This window comes from Globicephala melas, chromosome 5, assembly GCF_963455315.2.
Source record: "Globicephala melas chromosome 5, mGloMel1.2, whole genome shotgun sequence".
Lineage (NCBI taxonomy): Eukaryota > Metazoa > Chordata > Mammalia > Artiodactyla > Delphinidae > Globicephala > Globicephala melas.
This window is the reverse complement of record NC_083318.1, coordinates 37,307,824-37,321,081: the sequence shown is the minus strand read 5'-3', so window position 1 is coordinate 37,321,081 and position 13,258 is coordinate 37,307,824. Positions and strand designations below refer to the sequence as shown.

The 13,258-nt window shown below is 42.4% G+C and overlaps 1 protein-coding gene across 3 annotated transcripts in view; it reads right to left on the bottom strand.

Annotated features, from left to right (window-relative positions):
* Window positions 1–13,258, bottom strand: part of STX18 (syntaxin 18) — a 122,650-nt gene that overhangs the window by 33,996 nt on the left and 75,396 nt on the right. For all 3 annotated transcript variants that reach the window (XM_060299153.2, XM_030864193.3, XM_030864195.3), the window contains exons 3-5: window positions 7,660–7,775; window positions 5,829–5,906; window positions 5,603–5,669 (exon numbers count right to left, since the gene is read on the bottom strand). In XM_060299153.2, coding sequence (XP_060155136.1) covers window positions 5,603–5,669; window positions 5,829–5,906; window positions 7,660–7,768 — 254 coding nt within the window. In that variant the 5' untranslated portion in view covers window positions 7,769–7,775. The remainder of the gene's footprint in view (window positions 1–5,602; window positions 5,670–5,828; window positions 5,907–7,659; window positions 7,776–13,258) is intronic.

The window sequence follows — 13,258 nt, the reverse complement described above, 5'->3', positions numbered from 1 at the left end:
GCCCCACTCCATGGCTGCAGGACTGAATTGTTCAGGAAGGAGAGGGGCTTAACTGACTTTTAAATAAAGGGTTCCATTAATGTCTGTCGCCCTTTGTGTCCAGGGTATGCTAATGTGCCAGTTTTTAATTTAAAATGAATAAAGGACTGCAATGCAGCAGACACAGATGAAGTTGAGTGCTTTTTTTTTTTTTTAAGTGATAAAAACAGATCTAATTATACACAGAATGTCTACTGAGATCCTCAGGGAAATTACAGATTAACTAGTTGAAGGCAATTTGAGAAAAGCAATTTTTAAAAAGTCATCAGAAAAATCAGTTTATGCTCCATGATTTACTTAAACTGATTTCTCTAACTGAAAGCTGAGCATTTCATAACAGCAATCCAAACAGTTTCCACCTGGCCAACATCTGTTTCCAGGTCCCTTATTTGAAAGACTTTGGGATTTTATTTAAAATTTAAGAACAGGAAGAGATAGAAGAGAGGGAGAGAAACAGATTTTCCAGTTTCAAAACAAGAAAATATGTGGAAGAAGTTCTTTGCAAACCTTAAATAAAGCCCTGTACAAATATTTGAGAAAAATGATTAATATTCTAGAGTCAGGCATAGCTCTTATACTTCTTTTATGCCCCCAACAAAGACTCTGGTAGAAAGGAGATATTTTTGATACCTAATATTATAGCACTCTCATTTCAAAGATGGCTTTCAGTCTAAGGTATCCACTCTGGCACAGGTACCCTGTACTCCCACAGAGCAGGAATATCTCAAACTACCTTAAGCCATCTTCACACTTACAGATATTTACTGGGCATCTACTCCATACTGGGTGATTTTCAGCCCAGTGCTACTCAAAGTATGGTCCGCAGACCAGAATGAGACTATGAACTGTTTGTTACCGGTCTGCTATGAATAAGTACAAAAATGAAGAATAAGCATTTAGAAACATTTATAGCAATTTGATACTGCCATTTAATCAGGGGACTCCTGTCTCTGAACAGGGTATAGACCACTTCAGGTGTTATCAAACTACTGTGGTGGCTCACCAGCAGCATAAGCTACGAACTTGACCTGCGCAGTGGAACTTGACACATCAGTCCATGATGGACTGCAAAGAACAATCAGCAACAATGTGGTCCTTCACCTCAGAGACTTTGGTCTAAGCCAGGGGTCAGCATGCTTTTCCTGTAAAGGGCCAGATGAGAAATACTGTAGGCTTTGTGAAAGAACATATATGGTCTCTAACCCCATATTCTTCTTTTTTTCTTTTGCTTCTTGTTTTACAAACATCTAAAAATATAAAAACCATGTTCTCCTTGAGGGCTGTACAGAAACAGGCTAGATTTGGCTTGCAGGCCATAGTTTGCTGATCCCCTGTTCTAGGTGGTGACTAAGACAAAATCACAGGTGGGGGCAATATGGAGAGGTTGGTAAAAGGGTACAAACTTTCAATTATAAGGTGAACAAGGTCTAAGGATCTGATGTACAACATGATGACTATAGCTTATAACACTGTATTGTATAACTGAAATTTGCTAAGAGAAAAGAACTTAAATGTTCTCAGCAAAAAAAAAAAGGAAAAAGAAACTGCTATATAAAAAATAAATAAAATAAAATACAAAAATTCAAAAAATAAATAGGTAAAAAAAAGATAAATATATGAGGTTATGAATGTTTTAATTAACTAGATGGGCAGGAATCCTTTCATAATGCATACATATATCAAATCACTACAGTGTACTCTTTAAATATTTTAAAATTTTGTACGTCAAATACAAAAAAAGCCAAAATTAAAAAAAAAACCCCACAAAATCCTTGCTATGGACTTAGTATCACATCGTATCACTTCTTGTTTTCTTCATCTCTATCATCATTATCATCCCCAACACTGGCAAAATTTATTGAGCTGTTACGACGTGTAGGATACCGGGTTAGGGGCTGTGGATATGAAGAGGTAAAAGACAAAATTCTGCCTTCACCAAGCTTCCAATCTAGTTGGAATGAGAGGACCAAATCATAGATAATACTGTGAGTACGTTCTTTAAGTACCAAATAAGTATGGTGAGAGCATGTGTTGTAAGTATACCAGTTTTTCTTTAAAGAAGGAAAAATGGAATGCAGCAAAATTTTTATCTTTTGTAACCAACCTAAGGGAGTAAATAATAAATAACTCAAGGTCTTACACCTGGCCATGGGATCGGGCACTATTTCTAAAGTGTGTTTGCCAGGTGTTTCAAGAGTAAAGGGCTCCACAGTGAGCAGGGCTTTCACTTAGAAAGATGGAATCAAGGCACAGGGTCAGTGTAAAGACTCAGGGAACTCTATACACTAAGCGTTTCTCAAACTTGTTTGACCATGGAACCTGCTTACAGAGTAACACTTATTTTATTTAGGTTGCCAGGATTTCCTCAGAATATCATAGGAAATTCTCACATTATCCTTTAGAATTAATAGTAGGATGTGACAATATTCTGATAGTTAACTTCAAGCTACAATGATAAATTCAGAAGGTGCTATAAACTTGTCTAGACTTCCTATCTGTTGTTTCATAACCTGTGCAATGTTAGAAGAAACATCATCTTTCAGGCAATATGTTTTATCAATCTCAAGTCTCCTTTGAAGCAGAAAAAATAGCCAGGAGTTCCCACTCTAAGAATATCACTGTACTAGCGAAAAGTGATGTGTTCAAATGATGCACCCAAACCCAGCAAACTTTAAAGTGAGGTTAGCCATGGGCAGATTCAGGATCAGCCGACTCACCACTGAATAAGAAAGAAATAGCAATTTGAAGAGAAGCCCTACTATTTTAAGTTTGGATGTGTTCCTGGATTTTTGTATAGTTTATTACACCTAAACAGAGAAAATGCTCTGAACTCGTGAAAAACAGTATCAGAGGTTAGTTTTAATTTCCAGATCGCCACCTCAAACCTCTTCCCAGGAAAAAGAAAGGCGATTGATATTCAACCTGATTGCTTTCTGGAAAGGGGAAACGTTTCTGATGTTTTAAATTAGAGCACATACCCAGGAGGGCATCTGTTGGCTATTTCAACTTAAATCTTAACCAAAATATTAGTGCTTTCAGGTGATCAGGAGGATATGGGTGTACGTCAAACCCTTTGGGGATGACAAGGTCACCTGTGCCAATGCTGTGTCTATACTGCCCACAACCTTTCCATTTTATAAGCTCTCAATACATAGACCTGAGGATCCTGTAATGAGTGCCTGTGCCCCATTCCTTACTTCACTCAAGAACCCTTAACTGAGCACCTATCTTGTGCTAGGGTCTGATTAAGGCACTGGGACCACAGAGAGAAAAGACACAATGGTCCCTGTCTTCAAAGGACTCTCAGTCTCATAGCAGGAGGAAGAACAGAGGTGAGACCCCAGCAAGAGTTATCACCATCTGCATGCTCAGCTTAAGGCAACTAACAGCAGGTGCAACTGTCAACTCAGGTAGCACAGTGCCTAGGGATGGGTGAAGAGAGCTACATTTGACAATGGTGCATCCTTCTAAGAAATGGAGCAGGCATGGAGGGAAAACCCCAGAAAGCTCGGCTGAGACTACGTCTGCCTTCACGGGCAAAACATTTTCACCCCGTCTGGAATAAGAGCCCTTTGGTGTGAGAGATTAGTGCGATATTACCCTTCTATGAAAATAAACACCATCAGAGAATAACTTTTCTCTTACACTGTGAAGGGTTTAAAATACAAAACAATCAGACTGCCCCTTTACTAACAAATATGCTCTTCTTTCACCAAGAAAAAAACAAACATGAGAGTAGCAACAATGCCATAAAACATGAGAACTTGGGTTTCACAAATCTATTTTATAAGAATGATTTTTAACATAACCATCACCAATGAAAACAAAATAATACAAAAACAAAGAACCCACCAATCCAACTTGACAGTGAAAACAACTCTACTTAACAGCCAAATTATCTTCAGGAAACTTGCCATTCATTCATTCATTCATTCCACAGTCCTCACTGAGTGGCTTCCCTAGACTGGGACAGGCATCATGCCACACACTGGGCTAAGGGGGCGTACTAGCAGCTTTCTAAGAGTGGAAGTGTCACACCTGACCATGACAACGCGCAGGGAACCTACATCGGAAGGAGCTACTAATAGGGCCCATGGGAACTGCGAAAGGCCTTAAAGAGCAAGCAACATCTTAACTGGGGCTGGAAGTATAAATAGGAATTGGCTTGCCACGTGAATATAGGGGACAGGGGCAGGGAATATAAATATATATGTGAAGGGCATTCTGGGCAGAGACCTCAGCAAGGATTAAGGCATAAAAATTTCAAAGAACAAGGCCTCTTTAGAACACAAAGTAGTCAGGTATAGTCAGAGCATAAATCCATGGAGACCAACTTAGAAACAAATCGTTACGGGCCTGGAATGTCATGCTGTGAAGTTTAGCTTTGTAAAGACACTGGAGCAAGGGAGTGATAAAAGTATACGTATGTTTTAGGCAGATGCCTTCTGGGGTAAGGTGAGGAAAGAACTAGAAGGGAGGGCTGGACTACATTGTGAAGGGACACACAGTTATTTCCCTCAAGGTCCTCTGCTCAAAGTAATTGGCACAGGGCAGCTATCTGACAGGAGACGAGAATGAACTTCACTGCCTAAATGAGAACAATTCCCATCTGATCTTAATTTGTCCAAACCTCTGCTGAGAACCAGGAACTGAGGAGGCAGCTGCCAAAGCCTCTTCTTACTTTACTCAAGGTACCTGTTAAGTCTCAAGTGTCAAGGTCCGCCTGAGATAAGGAAGCAGAATTGGCATCTCTCGCTCTGGTGGGTGTGAGACCCAGTGACCACGCACCACCTCTCGATGACAAATCACACACCATCAAGGCCCTAACTTCTCCTCCAGGACTTGCTTTGGGCAAATACTCTGCCTGCCCTCCTGCCTGAGCCTGGCCTGCTTTCTTCCTCTCTAATCCCTTACCCAGATTATTTTCTTTCAGCATCCAACACAAAGCCCATTGTTTGAGAAATCCGCCCTGGTTAACCTGACGTTCAAATCTGAGTTCAGCTATGTGACACTGTGCAAGTAACCCAAATTCCCTGAGCCTCAACTTCCTCTATAATATGGGGTACTAATACTTTTTAATAGAGTGGCTGTGAGGACTAAATGAAATAAACATAGTGCCTGACACATGGTAAATGCTTCAGAGCAGATAATAGTATAAGTTAACGTATATTAACCACTCAACGGCAAGTGTTTTACCTACATCAACTCATTTTATTCTCACAACAACCCAACAAGGTAGGTGTTATAAACCTTTCCATTTTACAAGTGAGGAAACTAAGGCACAGAGAAGTTAAGCAATCTTCCCACGGTCAGACAGCAAAGCCACGATTTAAACACAGGCTGCCTGCCTGCAAGCTGGAGCTCTTAGGTCCTAGGCTTTGCTACTCAATGGTACCAGTCCCACCCTGAACTTGCTACAGATCTCACTAATTATGACATATCCTGATTAAGTTAGCTTGTTTTTCATGTTTATATAGCAACCCAGTCTGACTCTAAAGCATAGTGCTCTACAAACTTTATTTGCTATTATTAATTAAAGAACACCAATGGAGACAATACTTACAATCTTTTCTTGTCCACCACTCGCTTAACTCGGATGGCTCTTTGTTCTGAGTAAAGTTTACATACTCCTGTTCAGGGGAAAATAGCAGAGACCACTTAAAACTGCTTCTCGGGCAAAGGTATCATTAAATACAATGAGACAGGACAGTCTTCAGCTAGCAAAGCTAAATGTTGCATCCCATCTATTGTGAAATGCCACATTTGCCCTTTAAGATAAAATGAAATACTTTTTAAGTAATCTTCAATGAAATCCAAAACAGCACTCCTGTGCTCCTTCACTTGCTGGGAATGTATCTCCTTGTGGGCTGTAACAGAAAAGAACAATATTCAGGGCTCTGTATTCAATTATACAGAAGAACAATTCATCTTCAGCTTCCTCACAACAGTTTCTTTATTAGAAGTATTCTTAAAAATACAGCTATAAAACAAGTCTTGTGTCAAGTGGCATTACATTTTTAAAAGAGTAAGATTTATTAGGCTTTGTGAGAGTAAAAGATTCAACCTGCAGAAAAACTAGTCAAATAATTTATGGGTTATTACAGCACATAGGGATGGCATCTGACACAGCCCTCTTCTTGAGTGCTGACCCTGTTCGTATTAACAGCACCCAACGTTCAAGCTGACCTTCAAGTAACACGTTTAAATCAAACTCAGAGCACACATGCCCCCTGTGCCTGCCTGTTTTTCAGCCTGGAATGCTCCATCCTCTTCCCTCAGCCATTCACATTTCCTTTAGACACCGAGTCAAACCTTCCTTCTCCAGGAAACCTTGATTCTCTGAGCCACAAGGATGCCTTTCTTCTGTGAACCATCACTTCTTCTTAGAGTCTGTGCCAGTTACTTTGCTAAGACAGCTCCGGTTTATGAGAGACTGAGTACCTACCATGTGCAGGCACCCTGTTAGTACTTCACGTAAATCACTGCTATTGACCCAAACAATGCAAAAGGCAATTCTAATTAGGCCTGTTTTACACATGAAGAAACTAAGGCTCAGAGTCAATAAGGAGGCCAAGGTCACTTAATTCCTCAGTTTATTAATGTTCATGTATATTTTCTAGGTTATCTCAATGAACGTCCTTAAGGGCAGGGGGCATGATCTCTTTCTACCATAGGGCCGCGTCATCTGAGATTCACATGAGGAATTTAGCTGATCCATGAAATTAGACACAAAATTTTGTGCATATGTATATTTTTTTCTGGCAGGAATGTCTATAGCTTTCAACAGACTCTCCAGGCTGTCCATGGAAGCTTCCCAAACAAAGTCTGTGTCAAGCACAACAGCATCTGGCCAGTTGAACTCTATGCTGTGTTAATGGAATCTGTATCTGCCTAAGCAAATTAAAAAAGAATCAAGGAAGCCACCTCAGCCTCTCAGTAAGATCTAAACATCAGTGAAAGTGAGATGATAATAGTAACCCTAATGCTAGCTATTGTTCTAAGGATGCCATGAGAATTCTCATAAAAACCCTAAGCAATATACCTAAGAGATATACGCTGAGAAATATCTCCATTTTATAGATGAAGAAACTGAGACCCAGGGCGACTAAGTGACTTGCCAAAGGCCATATGGCCAGAACATGGTGGGGCTGGGGTGGGTACGTAAGCAGCCAAGGCTCCAGAGTCTTCCTCTTAACGATGAGAGTCTGATACTGCAGTTTACTTTAATACTCTAAGTAGAGAGTTCAGAGACCTTGTATCCTTGTCCACATGCCATCAACTGCTGCCCCTCTCAGTGCCACCCAGAACACAGGCACACACGCACACACCTCCACACACGATTCATCTTCTCTGACCCTGGTCCCTTGGTAAATTTTTGGTTCTGTGTGGAGAGGTCCTTTCCACCTCCCTCTTCCCATCTGTTTCACCCGAATTCATGGCCTTTTCATTATTGTTAACAGCTTAGGTTAAAACACTAATCAGGAAAAAAGAATTTTAAAGTTCTGAAACCTAAATCGAAATAAGAACACAAAAGAGAGCTTTACGCGGCTGTGCCACGTGCATGATGTAAGTACTGAATTGAGTCACAGCTGGCTGGCTGCATCTTGTGGGGCACGGCACCTTGTGTTCTCAGCTGCTGGATCGCTTCTGAGCAGGTCCTCATGAATGTCTGAGCATCCTGGTCTATCTGGTCTCGTTCTGTGTCCGTCATTCTCCCATATTCAGACATGACATGGCTAACAAAGAGAGAGAGAGGGACAAAATTAAAGGGCAGCAGCAAATGACCACACGTGGAGTCACGGGGTGTGAAAGGAAGAACAAAGTTCCCTGCTGCCGTGACGTTTAAGCTGCGACTTGAAGAATGAGGAGGAACTGGCCAGGCTAAGAGGTGGGAGAACGCTCTAGACAGTAGAACCAACACTTACGAAGGCCGTCAGGAAAAGCTTCCTGAAGACCAAACTGGAGCAGGCCACGCCAGCGAGAGTGTGGCGGGCCTGGAGTGGAATCAGGGCCGGAGCACACAGGCCTTGTTACGAGTGTGGGCTTTGACTTTGAGAACAGCGGGGCAGCTACTGACGGCTGTCACAAAGCACACTGACAGAGTTGGAGTCCCCCAGAGGAACCCCTGGGGCTGCACGGAGAGCGCTGTGGGGACACCATTTGTGAAGAGCTGTTTCAGGCTGGCATTTCTCCCATGTTGACAAGTGGTCTTCAAAACTCACCATGAAAGAGTTTTAGAACCATTTCACTTCCCCTGATAATCAGTTAAAACTCTAAAGTTACTGAACAAGTAAGGGTGCCCACTTTCAGTAATGCCGCACCCTGAAGCTGTTGTAGCTATATCTCTGTGCTCATTTCTGTAAGACATGGGTGGGTGCTGCAGCATTATTATGAACAGTGATGAGACACCCTGGACACTACAGCTGAAATTCAGAATCACAAAATGTCAAGTTAAAAGGGACCTTAGATAATCATTCCACTTCCACCCACCAGCCGCACTAGCCCCCGTTCCCATCCTCACTGAGAATAAAATACAAAGTCCTGATATTCCCAACCTCCACCTGTGACCATACTTCCTGCCTCTCGTTCCCATTCACTTTGCTCCAGTCACACTGGCCTCCTTGCTATCCCCCAATCAGACACACAACCTTCGGCAGCCTGGGCTCTCTCCCAGCAGATGCCTGCCCTCTCTCTGCCCTCGCATCTCTGCGCACACGGCCTGACCAGAACCAGCCCCACCGACCACCCCCTGTGCCACACCCAGCACTTGCCCTCAGTGGTGGTCACTGCCTGTGTTGGTTATTTTTAGTTTTTATTTTCTTTAGTCTCCCTAATTCTTTTGTTTTAAATTGAAGTACAGTTGATTTATAATGTGTTAGTTTGAAGTGTACATCAAAGTGATGCAGTTATACAGATTCTTCAGTTATACAGATTCTTTTCCATCATCGATTACTGCAAGATGTTGAATATAGCTCCCTGTGTTGTACAGTAGGTCCTTGTTGTTTATTATATTTATTTAATTTTTTTTTGCGGTACGCGGGCCTCTCACCGCTGTGGCCTCTCCCGTTGCGGAGCACAGGCTCCGGACGCGCAGGCTCAGCGGCCATGGCTCACAGGCCCAGCCGCTCTGTGGCATGTGGGATCTTCCTGGACCGGCGCACGAACCCATGTCCCCTGCATCGGCAGGCAGACCCTCAACCACTGAGCCACCAGGGAAGCCCTGTTGTTTATTTTATATATAGCAGTATGTATCTGCTAATCCCCAAACTCCTAATTTATCCCTCCCTACCCCTTTCCCCTTTGGTAACCCCTTTGTTTTCTAAGTCTGTTTCTGTTTAGTAAATAAGTTTATTTGTAACAATTTTTTAGATTCCACATATAAGTGACATCATATGGTATTTGTCTTTCTCTGTCTGACCCACTACACTTAGTATGATAACCTCTAGGTCCATCCATGTGGTTGCAAATGGCATTATTTCATTCTAATTTATGGTTGAGTAACATTCCATTGTGTGTGTGTGTGTATATATATATATATATATATACACACACACACACACACACACACACACACACACACACACACACACACACACACACACACACACACCATATCTTCTTTATCCATTCATCTGTTGACGGGCATTTAGGTTGCTTCCATGTCTCAGCTGTTGTAAATAGTCTGTGCTGGTTATTAAGTCACTGTCTCTCAGCTCCAAAGCCGCCCTCCCACACTCTGCTTTGTGATGTGAGGGCTGCAGCTCCCCAAATCACACTACTCCTCTCCGACTATACGTTCCTTACCTGGCTTGTTTTCCTCTACAGCACTCTGAAATAGTAACATCCATCTCCTCCCAGGAGAATGCAAGCTTCACGAAAGCAGGGACTTTGTCTTGTTTACTTCTGTTTCCCCAATACCTAAAAATGCTGTCCCCCACACAGTAAGTGTGCTAACATTAGCTGAGCACTTAGGATGCACCAGACACTATTCTCGGTGCCTAACATGTATTTTATTTACTTTTTAATCCTTGCAATTCATTCATTCACTCACTTGTATACTAGCCCCCCATATGTCACTGTGGCAGGGCTGGAGGTTCAAAGTTAATTAAGTAAGGCTCATTTCTGATTCCCACAGAGGGTATCACACCACAGGGGAGACTGGCACAGACACGGGGGGCACAGGAACTGCGGTGGATGGCACTGGTCTGGAAGTGGACTGTGGGACCCATGCGGGGAGTGGTAAGTTCATGCAGGGGAGGTGCTGGGCAGGTGGAGAGGAAGAGTCTCCACACAGGAGACAGCGGAGAAGGCCTGCTCCAAATCCCCAGCCTGTGGGTCATGGTTGGAATGACCACATAATGTATGATCTACAACAGGACACATCTGAGAATGAAAGGGAAAACAGAAGTATACCAGGTGGTCCCTGTAAACCAAGCATCCTAGCTATGGACCTCTGGGACCCCCTAATTTATTTCAAGGGGCAGCACATCACATGCACCTGGTCAGTGTCTCCACGCTGAATGTGCCTAGCATATGTCTACACAATTTTCCAAAGGAATGCAGACGAGATTATGATAAGTACACATTTATTTAAAGTTACCAAATCTGCATTAGCTGTTTCTTCAGTATCAACAGGTTCCCCCAAATACAACAATCATACAAAATACAAATATGCCACTATCAACCGGAAAGGAGTCCCTGCGGTACAGAAGGTGGGGACTGCCGGCTGGCTTAGTCATTGGAGGATTTTAAACAGAGGAATCTGCATTTTGCATGGGGTCTTCTGTGGTCGCTGGCCTGGAGGTGGATGAAATCAGACCCCAGTTAAGAGGGCACTGAGCATCCAGGAAGAGATGAACAGAGCCTGGGCAACGCCATGTCAGTGGGGGAGAGGAAGCATAACAGATCTGAGAGAGATCTCACAGACCGGGTCTACAAGACTGGGCTGACTGGGTGTGGAGGTAAACGAGGAGACGCCTAGGACACAGAGCACAGAAGAAAGAACAGGTGTGGAAGGAAAGACGGTAAGATGCAGGGCCAAAGACGGCACGGAAAGTTCAGGACGTGACAGATGAGGAGATGGAGCAACTTGAGAAAGGGTTCAAACTCTGATTCTGCTGTGATGTTGTAAGAACAGCACTAGCTATATAATCGGTGTTTGAAACACTCATCAAAAGTAACGAACGCTTGGCTTGGCAGTGACATAGCCCCAAATTAAGAATCACCATAACAAAATGACTACTATTTGGAAAAGGTTAACCATCTGGCCAATAATTCCAAAAGATATATTCTCACGGGACATGCACACCTAACTTTTTCAAACTTTGATTTTATTTCCTTTATGATGTGCAGAGGAATAATTTTATTACAGACTTCAATTTATCTAAATTTTAGATTCAGTTTAAGGAGATTACGTTAGGTATAGGTTTGGATTAGTCAACTTATTTCAGGGAGAAACAAGGAAAAAACCAGAGAAGTAAGTTTATTCACTGGTTCAGAAATTTAAAGGAATAGGCTTTTAAAAATTATCTGGTTGGTTACTATGTTAAGAAAGGGCGAGTTCAAAATTACAAAATACCACGGACATTCTGCCTATTAATTTAATATGCAATTAGATACTTCCTGAAGACAGAGAAGGAGAGAGAATAACGTAAGTTATTTTAGACTCTGTTCCAAAGGTTACTGAAAAGGTTTGGACAAAAGTTAAAGATCACGATCTCATTTTTGCTATAAATATTAATTATGAGCAAGTGTAGTACCTTGCCCATGGTATATGCCCAATATACGTTATGAAATGAAACTGTTAATGTCTGGGCTACATGAACAAAACATAGACCCTGCTCTCAATAAGCTCCATCACAACAGGTAATGTCCACAGGCTTATGTACACAACTATACATCATAAACAAAGGTTAACAGCCATATAACACTGTCCATGCATTAACACTAATTCACTGTTCTAAGCACTTCACATATATTTACCCACTTAATTATCAAAATTCTATGAGGTGGGTACTATTATAATTCCCATTTTACGCATGAAGCAACTGAGGCACAGAGAGGTTAAGTAACTTGCCAAGGTCACACAGCTAGGAATTAGCAGAGTTGGGATTTGAACCAAGGCATCCTGCCTCCATACTCTTAACCACTGCTCAAAGCACTTCTTGAGTCATAAAAGGTAGAAGAGTTCAGAAGAGGGGACGCTTATTCCCTATTAGCTAATCAGAAGGAAGGTGATCTACGAACTAAATCTTGAAAGGCAGGATGTAGCCGTGGGAGACAAGAGCAGACACTCCGAGCAACAGAACGGAATCGGGAGAGAGGGAGCCTGTCTGGAGAACAGTCAGTGGTTCAGTTTGGCTGGAGCACAGGCTAGGTAGAAGCAATGAGTTCTTGCTGGGCCTCCAGTATGACTTGAGGAGTTTTATTCTGTAGCCAGTGGAAAGGCAGAGCTTGATGAAGATAAATGTGGCAATTCCACATTTAGCTGGAAGAGAGGGGGAAAATCAGGTGATGGGTTATGGAAATCAGGCAGAGAATCCTGCCTTATTCATCTTTATATCCCTGGCACAGGTAGGGGCTAGTAAATTTCTGTCGAACTGAAGACAGGAGCCATGGTAGAGCGTGGGTGGCAAGACTGAAAAGGGGTGATGGATCTGAGATGTAAAAATCGTCAGGAACAGAGTAGATGTTGGAGGCAAAGCATCAGCAGACCCTGAGATCTGGGGCCTGGGTGAGCAAGAGACAGCAGTAGAAACAAAGAGCACAGAAGGAAGAGGAGAAAGAACTGGAAGTATGAAAGAAAGAAGCTGCTAACAACACTTGTCCCTATAATGCAACTCAAAAGGACAGAAGTAATGCTCTTGAGACCAGATGGTCTACGACTGATACTTTGTTTTCAAAAGCGAAGCCAGGGCAAATGGTCTTCTAAACACTTTGTGATAAAATCTAGACAAAGTAAAGTTCTGAAGTTCTATAATTTATGAAGGAGAAAGGGAAAAGTCACTGTGACATACAGCACAGTGGCCACAAAGCTGACACAGGACTGAGGTTACTGACGCTCACCGCAGCCTGATCAAGAGAACAGAACACTGGTGCAGTCCACAAACTAATAACAGACTGCTTTCACATGACGGACTCAAAAAATATTTGGTTGCCTGGATTTTGTTTAATTGATCTGACTCTTTCCATCCTAAACTTCTGAGGGCTATAGGAAGAG